Source organism: Nicotiana tabacum, chromosome 18 (assembly GCF_000715075.1).
Source record: "Nicotiana tabacum cultivar K326 chromosome 18, ASM71507v2, whole genome shotgun sequence".
Taxonomy (NCBI): domain Eukaryota; kingdom Viridiplantae; phylum Streptophyta; class Magnoliopsida; order Solanales; family Solanaceae; genus Nicotiana; species Nicotiana tabacum.
The window spans coordinates 20,658,240-20,672,675 of record NC_134097.1 but is presented as its reverse complement, the minus strand read 5'-3'; the positions used below and the strand labels follow the sequence as shown (position 1 = coordinate 20,672,675).

General features: G+C 35.6%; 1 protein-coding gene across 1 annotated transcript; it reads left to right on the top strand.

Annotated features, from left to right (window-relative positions):
* Positions 1–2,622: 2,622 nt before the first annotated feature.
* On the top strand, positions 2,623–11,465 carry LOC107786195 (UDP-N-acetylglucosamine transporter UGNT1-like). Its single transcript, XM_016607642.2, has 10 exons — positions 2,623–2,834; positions 5,324–5,400; positions 8,449–8,610; positions 8,716–8,849; positions 8,977–9,107; positions 9,200–9,244; positions 9,335–9,432; positions 10,489–10,596; positions 11,094–11,150; positions 11,232–11,465. The coding sequence occupies exons 1-10, from the start codon at positions 2,639–2,641 to the stop codon at positions 11,304–11,306; spliced, it is 1,083 nt and encodes a 360-aa protein (XP_016463128.1). The 5' UTR covers positions 2,623–2,638; the 3' UTR covers positions 11,307–11,465.
* Positions 11,466–14,436: the final 2,971 nt, after the last annotated feature.

Sequence of the window (14,436 nt, the reverse complement as noted above, 5' to 3'; positions counted from 1 at the left end):
CAAAATATTTTATTAATATAGCTACATCAGAAAAATTCTTGTAGCAAAACACGAAATGTTAGAGTTTGTAGCTAAATTTTAGTTACGCTACTTCTAACTACGGATGCTACGAAAACTATTATTGTAGCTAAAGTGTTTAGCCACGGAAATTATTGTGTTTAGCTACGACGTATTTCGTAGCTGTGTATGCATAATATTGTAGAGTATGGATAATCTTCTACTGGGGGTAATGCTTATCCATAATGGAGTACCGAAAGGATAAACTTATTGTATCAGGTATAGATAATCTTCTACCGATGATAATATTTATCTATAACGGAGTACCGAAAGAATGAGCTTATTATACCAGATATGGATAATTTTCTATTGAGGGTAATGTTTCCATAACAGAATATCGAAAGGATAACTTATTGTATCAGGTATGGATAATCTTTTACTGGGGATAATATTTATCCACAACGGAGTACCGAAGTGATAAGCTTCTTCAGGAGGCTTATTTCCAATAGAATACTAAATAGATAAACATATTTACAGCGGAGTCCCATATGAATAAGCTTCTTGAGAAAACTTATTTACAACGGAGTACTAAATGAATATCCATAATATAGTATATTTATAACAAACACAATATTTTTTTAATAAGATATATATACTAGATAAACAAATAATGAAAACAACTTTATATAAAGGACTAAACGTGTTCGTGGGCGGTGGGACATGAAATCATATTCCAAATTGCATTTTACTTGCAATAGAAACGGTACCCTTATTTAAGATATTTGAAAATACCAAAATTATTATTAAGTGGTTTACTGATGTACAACAGGATTATAAGGTAAGAACATCACTATAGACACCAAGAAAAAATCTAGAAAACAAACATCATCTCCAACATAGAGATCATTGCAGTCCACCGTTAAAGAAATCCCTAAATCGTATATGTATACATTCAATCTTTTCAGGTATTAATGTAAGACTTTGTTTGCACTCTCAACAAGTAAATAGAGAAAAAGAGCATCTTGGTGCACTAAGCTTCCGCTATGTGCGGGGTCTGGGGAAGAGCTGAACCACAAGGGTCTATCGTACGTAGCCTTACCCTGCATTTTTGCAAGAGGCTATTTCCACGGCTCGAACCAATGACCTCTTGGTCACGTCGCAGCAATTTTACTAGTTATGTCAAGGCTCCCCTTCAACAAGTAAATAGACTCTCAACAATTAATTTTGTGACAAAGTTGTTTCAATCTGTTTAAAAAAATACATTTTTTTAATAACATGTCAGCCCAGTACACAAGGTATCCCGCGTTCACACAGGGAGAGGGTCGCACTCAAGGAGAACGATGTACACAGTTTACCCTAATGCAAGTATTAGTGACTGCTTTTGCGGTTCGAACTCATGAGCTATATGTCATACAGAGACAACTTTACCGTTGCTCCAAACCTCCCCTCCATTTTTTAATGGCGGTATTAGAGTCCGATGGGAGGGCCACACTCAAGGGAAATGATGTACACAGTTTATCCTTATGCAAGTAGTAATGACTGCTTTCACGGCTCAAACTCATGACCTATAAGTCACACATAGACAATTTTACCGGTGCTCCAAGCCTCCCCTCCATTCTTTTAATTACAAAGCAACATTAACCCATAATTGAGCCATAGATGAGCCACTAACTGAATTGTACTTTATTCACGATATTTTTATATTCAGTTACGCACATGATGAAAAAGACAACCACAGAACTAAAATAACAGGAGTAAAACTTTAGACTAGCCTTTACTTTTTAGAAGCCTAGGAAGCTCACACTTGCGAGTGGAAAAGAACACAAGGCCAAACCCAATAGGGAAAATGCCAAATTTGATGGTGGCAATTAGCAATTATCTGTATTTGATTATAACACCAAAACAAGAAGAGTCCAAAATAATAGAATCTCTGGCTGGCAAATATCTAAGTGGGCCCTCACTTTACAGGAAGTGCCACTTACTTCTCTTATTTTTTTTTAAATTTAATTATTCAATATTCAAAATTAACTAGTCTTGACTAATTCGAATTAGTATAAAATAAGTCCACTAAAATAAAATAAAATGCTCTATATCAAAAAATTCCGATTTTTGTATGTTATGATTTAGTATATAGATTTTATCCCATTAATTTAGTTGAGAAATTTCACCTTTAAAAATTAAATGAATTGTAGTTTTTGCAGACAAATTTTCGATTATTTACACCATATGAACTTTTTTTTTAATGCACTATTAAATTTTGTCTCCTTTAGTTTGAAATAAAAAAGACCACTCGTGCAAGCATGGGTGCACAGTGCACTATTAAAAACTGAAAACAAATATCTAGTAAAAGTTGATCCCTCTTCTTTGGGTAAATAACTTAATATTTAATCAAGTGCACCATTTAATATTTTAAGAGCATAGGGGTCACAAATAATTCCTACATAAAATACCTAGTTTTGCAAAAAAAAAACTATAGGTTTACATGTTACATAATTGTCTAAATCTTCGCGCATTAACCATCCAGTATTTATGCAGAGTCCGGAAAATACATCTCAGATAGTTTTCTATTCACAAAGTCAAAAACATCCCTCCATAATTACCTTTTTTCTATTGAAAAAGCGATATTCCTCCATTTTAAGTAATGCCAACTGAAGTCTCAATTCTCTCAATCACTTTCTGCTTTTCTTTTTTCAACTTCTATTCTCACTCAACAATGGTATCCATGGAATCATCAAAGAGTACTGAATCACAAAACTTGCCGGTGTTTGGCAAGAGAAGCCCTGCGGCCATGACCAAAAAAGGTGTTTATGTTGCCATCTGTTACATGGCTTGTGCTGGTTAGTCTATTTTCTTTTTCATCTTCTCTACTCTTGGATTCTTGCATGTATATTCCAGGATTTAGTTATGGGCATATCAACCCCGGTGCCATCCTGCATTCACGCAGGTCTAAGTATCCCAAAGGGTATGATGTAGATAGCAATACCCTAATGCAGGGGCGGATGTAGAGCAAAGGGTACGGGTTCCCGTGAACCCAGTAACTTTTACATAAACCCTGTATTTATACTAAAAAATTTACTAAAAGTATAAGAATATTTAGTTTGGAACCCAGTACGTTGGTCCAGTCTTCATGTAGATTAACTTGAGATTGTTATAGGAACCATAAGCTTAAAATTCTGGATCCGCCTCTGCCCTAATGCAAATATTAGTGGCTACTTCTATAGCTCGAACCCCTGATTAGGTCACACCGTGATAATTTTATAGTTGTTCCCAGGCTCCCCTTCCCAGTATTTAGTTATGGACAGGGAAGTGCGGTACACAAAACATTCCGTATTTACGTAGGGTCCGAGGAAGGGTCGCACCCAAAAGGATGTGATGTGGACAGCCTACTCCTAATACAAATATTAGTGGCTACTTCCACGACTCGAAACTGTGATTTATAGGTCATACAAATACAACTTTATTATTGTTTCAAGGCTCGGCTCTTCCGGGAATTTAGTTATGGGTTTAAAGTATTTTACAAAGGATTGTATATCTCTAAAAATCTTTATGTCAAAGGAGAAGAAAAAGAAATATATTAAAATCTCCTTAGTCTTAAGACTATGAATTTCTTCTCCTTTATGTTTAATGGAACGTTTATAATCAGCCTATTTGTGATAGTATATCTCTTTTCCTTGTCAAAAGTTAGCACATGCACAACAAAAATTTGCTAATATATAATATACGGAAAAGGTCCAAAAATATCTTAGGAACTATTCGAAATAGCTCAAAAATAACTTTCGTTTGTTTTTTATGGCAAAAATATCCCTGCCGTTTATGTTTTGGCCCAAAAATGCCCCTAAATCGTTAGCTTTGCCATTGAAGCTGACATGGCAGTCCAACTGGGTTAGAATTGCTTACATGGTCGTCCACTAAGCAATCCATATGTGAAAATTATTTTTTCGGAAATTTTATTTTTCCAGAATCTTTTAATAAAATACAAAATCAACATTTATTCTGAAAAAGTAAAAAATTTCGAAAAAAAAATATTTATTTCGTAATTTTTTAATTAAAATACAAAATCAACACTTATTCTGAAAAAAAAGTAAAAAATTTACAAAAAAATTATTCTTGATTGGGGTTTATGATTTGATTAAAAACTCCATTATTCTCTTTTGTGAATTTATGATTATAGATATCGAGAATTCATATAACTGACCCCAACTTGTTTAGGATTAAGAAATCAGTGTCTTTGTTGTTGTAATAATAAAGTTTTAATTTTTTCTTGTAAACGTTGTGTGTTATTTTTTTTTTTTGGAGCTAAAGAATGGGGTTGAAATCATACTGGGATAATGTTCCAAGACATAACTACGCTATTACTAGATTCAAAAGCATTCAAAGACATAACTCCGAAATTCACAAATTAATCATAAATTCACAAAAGAGAACAATGGAGTTTTTAAATCAAATCATAAACCCCAATCAAGAATATTTTTTTGTAAATTTTTTACTTTTTTTGGAATAAGTGTTGATTTTGTATTTTAATTAAAAAATTCCGAAATAAATATTTTTTTCGAAATTTTTTACTTTTTTCAGAATAAATATTGATTTTATATTTTATTAAAAAAATTTGGATAAATAAAATTTTCGAAAAAATAATTTTCGCATATGGATTGCTTAGGTGGACGACCATATAAGCAATTCTAACCAAGTTGGACTGCCATGTCAGCTTTAATAGCAAAACTAACGGCTTAGGGGCATTTTTGGGTCAAAATAGAGACGGCAGGGATATTTTTGGCATCAAAAACAAATGAAGGATATTTTTGAGCTATTTCGAATAGTTTAAGGATATTTTTGGACATTTTCCGTATAATATATGATACATGGCCCCAAGACTTTAATCTAGTGGTTGGGCGCACGTTACAGGTTTGCATTCTGCCGCAGACTTGATATTTAAGTGGAGAAGGATAGAGTGACGGGCATATTATTTACCGAGTTCTTTGAACATGATGCATGGCAAATTTGTAATCGAACATTGTTATGACGACAAGCATCACCTTATGGATTTAATCATATTTTTTCTTCTTCTTTTTTTTTTTTTTTTTTGTTCGCGGGGGGAGGGGAGTACTAGGTAGGAGGAGGGTTTAATTCTCTGACTTCTTTAAATTTGCAATGAATATATGCGACGTAATCACTAGCTAGGTAACATTCGAAATCTTTGTGAATAAACTACCATTCTCAAAAATGTGCAAAGAATTGTATTTGATCTTTTGGGAACACTAAGAGTCTACGACAATGCTTCATTTTCTTTTATTATACAATTTTTTTATATATGTGCAATTTTTGGCAGTTCTCTTGGTCATGTTCAATAAGGCAGCTCTTTCATCTTATAAATTTCCATGCGCAAACGTGATCACACTTTTTCAGGTAACTACCTTATGTTAGATTTATTCAGATGATTTGTACTGATTTCCCAGTACGTTGGTTGGGTATCTATCATGTTAATTAAAGTTTAATAAAAAAATTGCATAAAAATGTTGGTTAGGTATTACGTCAATAGGTATTTAGGGGAAAACTATGTTGCTCAAATCATTCAAAATTCTCGTTGCACACATGTGTTGATCATCCGAGACGATTTGGGTGTTGGTTGGGATCTTGCTCTGGATTTGCTCAACCTAATTTTAGTGGTTTTACTACGCCTATGGCCAATTTGGTTTGATTTTGAGTTTATATCATATGTATAATCAATAAAGTACTAGAACACTTTAAAATTTAATCATACTAGCTTTAAAAATGTATATTTATGTAAGTCGTAATATATATTTATTTGCTGCATCTTAATACCACTACTTCATACTCCTATTCTTATCCCCCAATCCTAACATTTAAGTTCGGACTTCTAGATCCACACCTGCAGCGAGTGGCCACACCTGTATCCGAGCAACATAGGGAAAAATGGTATAAAGAAAAGTTTTGCGCTATTTGAAGGTATAAGAGGGGGGGGGGATTGTGGCCTGTTAAAAACTTAGTCGACTAACGGTGATTTTAGTTGACTAAATTGAGAGCAGAAGTAAAGTGACAGTAACTAAATAGAGAAAGACACACAGCAATTTTATACTGGTTCGGTACTTACATCCAGTTTCCCTTGGGTTCCTTTTTATATCTTGAAAGAATTACAACAGGGATGGTTTTGATTCGTTCACCACCAACGAAGTACAGTACTCAGTGAATCCGAAAAACTTAAAAACTTAGTCGACTAACGGTGATTTTAGTTGACTAAATTGAGAGCGAAAGTAAAATGACAGTAACTAAATAGAGAAAGACACACAACAATTTTATACTGGTTCGGTACCGGTGAGGTACTTACATCCAGTTTTCCTTGGGTCACAAGGGTTCCTTTTTATATCTTGAAAGAATTACAACACACAACTCTCTTTTTTGTTCTAACTTTTTCCTATCTTTTGAGACACTGATAAACTTTAGATTACAGTGTTTAGGCTAAGAAGTAGGGAGACTTAGAAGACAATGTATGTAGTTGTGCAAGTCTTCCTTTTGAGCTAAGCAGCCTTCTTATAGAAGATGAAAAATAGCCGTTGATATCTTAACCAGAAATAGAGACACGAGATCTTTGAAAAGGATTTGACCCAAGGGGTGCCTCTTCGAATTCTGCTCTTTAGGAAAGAACGGATTCAATCGTGACTTTCCTTTGTCACAGCCTTCATTTACGAGAGAGTCAATCCCTTGACTGAGCTTTAATTGAGGAGCTGAATACGGCAATAACTTCTTCATTTGAATACTGATTGCCTTGATTGAAGTTGAGTAGATCAGCAGCCTTTTTGGTTCCTTCTATAGATCTATTGATTTTAACAACTGATTTCCTTTTCCTTTTTGATGACTTCTGCGAAATAGAACAATTAGAATTTGTCATCATTGAAACTTAATAAGAAATTAACTTAACATTATTGTTGCATACAGCAGCCATGTACATATGCACTATCCTTTTCCAAAATTGTGGGGCTTATATCAACTTGGCAAAATATCATGGTTCTTCAGTTCTGTAACTTAAATCAGTTTTGATTCATGTTTTCATTGTTAAGTGAAAATTAAAGTCCTAAAATACTTATCAAAGGTGGATTACCTTTTAACATTTAGCCTAAACAACAACAATAACTCAGTACCCACAAGTGGGGTCTCATGAAAATAGTGTATACGCAGACCTTACCCCTACCCCCTACCTTAGGGGATAGAGAGGCTGTTTCCGAAAGATCATCGGCAACGTTTTGCCTAAACAAGGATAAATATCTTGCTAATGCCTTCAGGGGTTGAGTTGGGGGGGGGGAATAAAGAACTATTTTGAAGCAAAGGTTTAAAGTAAAATACAAAACTTAGATATAGGCAAAAAATCAAACTGATGGACTTCTAACAATTATCTATACCATGCATCACACTGATTCGAAGCTCTGCTAGCAATATGTCTTTTATGTTATCTTTGTGTGTGCTTTCTCTTCAACAGAAATGTGGAAGTTTCTTTCTGCATATTTTACCTACTTGAACTGAAGTCTGGTTCTGTTATCTGCTATACATGCTTGACTAAGTTATCTATCTTGTATTCACTACAAAAAAAAAAAAAAGAAAAAAAAAGAGAAAAAATATACTACGAACTCCGTCGCTGATCTGTCGCTAAATCGTTGGTAGCTAATAGAATTTCTTGATAATCTGTCACTAATCCGTTGCTAAATCAGATTAGTAACAGATTTTTCTATTTATTTGTCGCTAGTTCCTGTTTTTGTAGTAGGGATTGTTGCCAGTAACTCACTTGACAATTCGTCACATAGTACTTTCTGTCTTACCAATTTAAGCGTTTTGGACAACTAGATTCTTCACATTCTAACTAACATATTTGACTTTAGATTATGAGCTCGTGTCGCAGAAATGATAGATTTAGCTCTTTCAGCCTCCTGGTGATAATCATTTCTATGTAAATCTTAGAGTGTGTGTGTGTGTCTTATGCATTGGGGTATTTTTGGCTTGAATAACATCGTGTTAGCAAGAAGGGGAGTCTTGGCGTAACTAGTAAAGTTGCTGTCATGTGACCAGGAGATCACGGGTTCGAGCCGTGGAAACAGCTCTTGCAAAAATGTAGGGTAAGGCTGCATATAATAGACTCTTGTGTTCCGGCCCTTCCCCAGACCCGTGCATAGCAGGAGCTTAGTGCGTCAGGCTTTCCTTCTAACAACGTGTTGCAAACATGATCTTGAAAGGCATTGTGCACCTTAATTAGTCTAGTCATACAATTTTCTTGATCCAAAATTCTTCCCGTTTTGAATCGTTGAACTGCAGTGTACATTGCTCACTATACTAAGATACTGCTAAAATCGGAACTATATTTAGTTGAACGACACTGATTTTGTAGGAAAGCAAGATTTGATAATTTCACGCTTGTAAGGTAAAGCAATTTTTCAATTCAATGTGCAGATGCTAAGTTCAAGTTTGATTCTCTATGCTTTGAGACGCTGGAAATTTATATCTTTCACGGTTCAGGATTCACATACTGTGGTTAAGCACACGACAAACCTTGTACCATTTAAGACAGTACTTCATTGTACTCCTGTCGCGTTATCATATTTGCTTTACATGGTAAGTATTAATTCCTCTTGTTGATCTTCTTATTGTGTAGTGTTTCTTCTTAGCTTTTCAGTTGTTTCTTAAGTAAAATCTGCAATTTTTTCTTTTCGCTGACAGCTGGTCTCTATGGAATCTATTCGTGGAATTAGCGTCCCTATGTATACCACTTTGAGACGAACAACTGTTTTTTTCACAATGTTAGCAGAGTATTTTTTGACAGGGAAAAAACATTCATCGTATGTTGTTACATGGTGAGAAATCATTCTAGCTATAGCTTCCTTTTTCATATATATACACAGATATAAAGAAATGTACCTAGTTATTACATAGTATTTTAATTTGGTGTCTTTATGAAAACACTTACAAGGGTCTCATCAGTGTAGGAATTATCATACTTGGCGCGTTTGTTGCTGGAGCTCGAGACCTATCGTTTGACTACTACAGTTATACTATCGTTCTCGTCTCCAACATAACTACAGCAGTATACTTGGCTTGTATAGCTAACATTGGTATTTTTAGTTTTTTGCTTTATTTCTTCTGCGATGTCTCTTTATGAATTTCATCGACAACTTTTTTTATATGTTTCTATTATCCAATTTAGGAGAATCCAGTGGCCTTAACAGCTTTGGCCTGATGTGGTGTAATGGTAAGAAAATGCTACCATTATATTGACTGTATGTAACGGATCGATAAGGACATCAATCTGCCTGATTTGACAATGTGAGACTCTCTGCAGGTATAATATGTACACCAATTTTGCTACTTTGGACAGCGTTCAGAGGCGACTTAGAAGCTACGACAAATTTTCCATATTTGTATACTGCTGGCTTTCAGGTACTTATTTTAATAAAATCTCTGTATAATAGTTCTGTGCTGGCTAATGTCTTGTTTCTTTAGCTTTAACGTAGATACTTCAAGATGTAATCGTCTTTGCTGTTCGTAATTCTTGATAAAATGTCTATTGACTAATGTAACTAAAATTTGATCTAAAATAAACACTAAAAAAAGAGTAGCCCGGTGCACAAGGCATCCCGCGTTCGGGAAAGGGCCGCACCCAAATGCCAAATTCATCTGTCAAGTGTATCATCCTTAACTTGGAAAACATGCACTTTACTGCTACGACAGTTGTAAACATTACTAGTAGTTCTAAATTTTGCTGCTGTCACTCTGTTCTAATTTAACTTATATTTTTTCTTCTGTCTGTCTCCCCCTTTAATCTTTAACGAAGCGAATACGCCCTTCATATGCGGTTATGGTGTTCTCACTTTCATGAAATACTTGTAGTTCCGCCATTGGCAAATGGAAAATGTGGATATTAGCCACTACTTATGTCTTGTTTGAGAAGTTCTATAGAGAAGCTACCTTGAAGAAAGAAAATCACAGGAAGAAAGATTTGGTAGTAACTTCCAAGAGGATTTAAATCACATGAAGAGAGATTTGCTAGTTACTTTCAAGAGGAATTAACATCACATTATCATGAATTATGAACATAACTTCATTGTCCATACCTATGTGAGGATAGATCTAGCACTAGGGTTGCTGGAAGACAGTGGTTACGGATTCGGCTAAACTCACTAGCTTTTGTCCAAATTCTGTATTTGTCATAAGAAAATCATTAAATATGTACAAATTATTAATCTAGAACTCATTAACTTAAAAGGACCAGAATCCCAAACTCATAAACTTCAAATCCTGGCTCCGCCGTTGTTGGAAAAGTTTGTTAGCATGAGCTGAAGTATAACATAAGCTTTTCTTGTTACTCACTAAATGTGTTCTGCCTTTCTTTCTGTTCATTTTCTTGAGCCAATAGAACTTAGCTTCTTGATTTGCACAGAAACAGTGAATGAATATTAATGTTCTAACTGAATTCCTTGCTTCATATCTTTGCAGGCTGTGATTTTTCTATCATGTGTTCTGGCTTTCTTATTGAACTATTGTGTATTCCTAAATACAACTATCAATTCAGCACTAACACAAACAATCTGCGGAAATCTCAAGGTGTGTAATATCTTAATGCCTTTATGAAAGGTATGCAGTCTTGAAGCGACGGTAAAGTTGTCTCTGTGTGACCTATAGGTCACGGGTTCGAGCCGTGGAAGCAGCCACTAATGCTTGCATTAGGGTAGTCTGTCTACATCACACCCCTTAGGTACAGCCCTTCCCTGGACCCTGCGTGAATGTAGCAGTCATTAATGCTTGCATTAGTGTAGGTTGTCTACATCACACCCCTTAGGGCGCGGCCCTTCCTTGGACCCTACGTGAATGCAGCAGCCACTAATGCTTGCATTAGGGTAGTCTGTCTACATCACACCCCTTAGGGTGCGGCCCTTTCCCCCTCCCTGCGTGAATGTTGGATGTTTTGTGCACAGTTAAAAAATATACATTCTTTCAATTATTAGAATTGAAAATGAACAAAGCCCCTTTAGATTAGTTTTTCTTTTTGGTTGATTTTTTCATATGTGCTCTTTTGTAACAACTAATGACTTCATATGCAGGACTTTTTTACTGTTGGATTCGGCTGGATAGTATTCAGAGAACTTCCATTTGATCTGGTTAGTATAATCAATACACTTCAATAATTTACTATTAGTTTATACAATTACTGATATATATTACCATTTTCTTAATGACAGTTGAATGTTGTTGGCCAATGTGTTGGCTTTATGGGATCTGGATTGTATGCTTATTGTAAACTCAAAGGCATTTAGCTGCCTGAATGATGTTCATCATCTTTACTTGGAGGAAACTTAACTATGAGGGGCGGAGCTAGAGTGTCAGGAGGGTTCAATCGAATCTAATAGCTTTGGTTCGAACCTTGTATTTGTCTTAAATTTTTTATTAAATATATAAAAATTATTAATTTAGAACCCAATAATTTAAAACGATTAGAATCTCGAACTCATAAACATAAAATTCTGACTCCGATTCTGTTAACGGTAGATCTATAATTTTCAACCATATTGCGAAACAATATAACTTGTATTTGCCCAATACTTGAGCCTGGAAATGCCGCAATTAACATCAATTTCTCTATCTTTTGGCTGAAGTAAACTCAATTTGCATGAAAATGTGTCAAACTCTCCAGTTGCAGCAGGTTTGAGAACACCAAGGGACTTTAACAGATTTGAGAGATTAATCAACAAATAATTCTCAACAGGATGATGTACAATAGTAAATAAAAGAAAAAAGGGAACTAAATTGAATGTGAAGTCATTTTAATTGAGTTTAAGTTCTAAGCACTAACTAAGTTTTTCTTACACTATCATGTCAGAGGCGGATCCATAAAGTTTATGGGTTCCTACCGTAATCTCAAATTAATATATAATAATAACTTGGTTCACAATTAAATATTTTTAAATATTTAGTGGATTTCTTAATTGAAATATAACGTAATGCAAAACTTACAGGGTTTTCGAAAACCAGTAACAATACTCTAGATCCGCCACCGCATCATGTTAAATTGATCTGCAATAACATAAAAAAGAACAGCCTGGTGCACCAAACTCCCGCTATACGTGGGGTCAGGGAAAAGGCCAGACCACTAAGGGTCTATCATACGCACCCGCCTTACCCTGTATTTCTGCAAGAGGCTGTTTCCATGGCTCGAACCCATGACCTCCTGGTCACATGGCAACAACTTTACCAGTTACGCCAAGGCTCCCCTTCTGATCCGCAATAACATGTAACTCATTATAGCAAGTCTGATATGGTAACTTAAAAAATAGAAGAATAACTTGATATAATTGGGTTTATTGCATTGATAGTGCAAAAAAATTATAATTTCATTATATATAACTTAAATTCATTTGTGAACCGTTTAACAAGAAAGGTAAAAATACACCAATGTAAATACTCTCGTTTTTTTCCTCTGTTTGCCAAACTGTCTTCTAAAGTACCTTCACTTACCCTGTGATATTATCACCTACTCATAACATGAATCCACAGCAATCCCAAATGCCAGATCAACAACAACAGCGAGTTGAACCACCTGATATAGGATCTATGCAAATAGATGATATAAACACAACTTCTCAACCAAAAACCTTCCTACAAACCCTATTACTTGATAAACACCTTTCACCAAATCCAGAAAATCTTAGTAACATAACCTCTGATGCTATCTTAACTGACGAACTCCTCCTACAGGCTGACAACGATGATAACTTTATTCCCATCAGTGCGAATGATAAATCGCGTTTATACGAACCTTGGAAATATTCAGTTATAATAAAACTGTTTGGACGTAAGATTGCACATCATATTCTGAGAAACAAGCTCATTAACCTTTGGAAGCCGACTGAGGAACTGTCTCTAATTGATCTAGGATTTGATTTTTTTCTTATAAAGTTTAAAAAAGAAGAGAATATGATGACATCACTATATGGTGGTCCTTGGTTCATTTTGAACCATTTTCTATCTGTCCGTAGGTGGGAGCCAAAATTTATAGCATCTTCTACTCAACTCATGTACTCAGCTTTGTGGATGAGGCTTCCTGAGCTTCCTACTAAATTCTATGATTTGGAAATTCTCCAAAGAGTTGGGTCAAAACTGGGTAAACTACTAAAGATCGATTCTTGCACTTCGTCTACTTCTAGGGGAAGATACGCATGAATATGTATCGAAGTACCGCTGGAAAAGCCTTTGAAAACCCATGTGAATATAGGTCACCATAGACAAACAATTCAGTATGAAGGCTTAAACTTAATATGCATGCTTTGTGGACATTTTGGGCATATTAAACAATATTGTACCTCGGTTGTTTCTACATCTATGGAGGAAACATCATCTCCTACTCAGTTAAAGACAACTGTGGAGTTCGCACGAAAATCCACTTACACTACCAGGAACTCCATAGCCTCACTGGACAAGGCGGTTGCAGAAGAGCTCCTCCACGTCAGCAGCTTCAGCCAGGTAAGTTTACTAACCCTACTAGGCCTCACCTGGGCCATACATCTGCTGAGAACCTCTTCCATACGAGGCCCAATAAGATAGGCCTTAATAAGTTTGATTGTCTTTCTATTTTGGACCCAATTCGGGAGGGGTCATCTAGTATTGGTACTAAAATAATCAACTGGGACCAAAAGGTTAATGCTTTACCATCCACCTTAGGCCAAATGCAGCTACACCCTACTGACCAATCGAGGCCACCTACTGACCCACTTTTGGTTATTCCAACTAAGCATGCTACTACACAAACTATTACTGCATTAAGTATACCACAACACTCTTTATCTAGTCTAGTAAGCTCTAATAAGCCTTCTACCCTAACACAATTACAGCAGCAACAATTGCCACGTAATAATCCAGTCCCCACCCAACACCAATCCTTACAAGACAAATTCTATCTGCCCTCACCTCTAATAGCCACGTCTCTATCAGCAGCAAGTCCAAATCAACTACACTTGCATGCTACAGTAGGTCCAGATAACTTAGACTAGACCCACACTCCATCTACATGCAAACACAATCATTACTCAACATGTGAAGACCTACGTGAATCTACTCCTCCTACTCACACACTCCCTCCTGCCTCACCACTTATTTTTACCCCAGGTCAGGTAAATCATCCTCTTTCTCCATCCCAAATATACGAGTATCCATACAACTCTCTCAATAATCCAAAAGATGCAAAGACCATCTTTTCCAAAAACCAGTCACTACATGTCTATGCAAGAGAATATTCAAAACAACCATCAGTTCTTCCATCTACCAAGGCTGATTATGCAGGGGCCACAGTTGCAACACATCTCTACCCCGATGGTTTACACCTTTCAGATCATGTCAATGGATCAACCACTTCAGTCTTGGTTGGAAATGGGTTTACAAGGTTATGCATTA

What these genes read in the sequence shown, in the direction of transcription:
- LOC107786195 (XM_016607642.2), top strand. Translation starts at nt 2,639, where the DNA reads ATGCCAACTGAAGTCTCAATTCTCTCAATCACTTTCTGCTTTTCTTTT. An exon ending in GGCTTGTATAGCTAACATTG is followed by an intron (nt 9,108 to 9,199) that starts GTATTTTTAGTT and finishes TATCCAATTTAG; the next exon opens with GAGAATCCAGTGGCCTTAAC. An exon ending in GAGAACTTCCATTTGATCTG is followed by an intron (nt 11,151 to 11,231) that starts GTTAGTATAATC and finishes TCTTAATGACAG; the next exon opens with TTGAATGTTGTTGGCCAATG.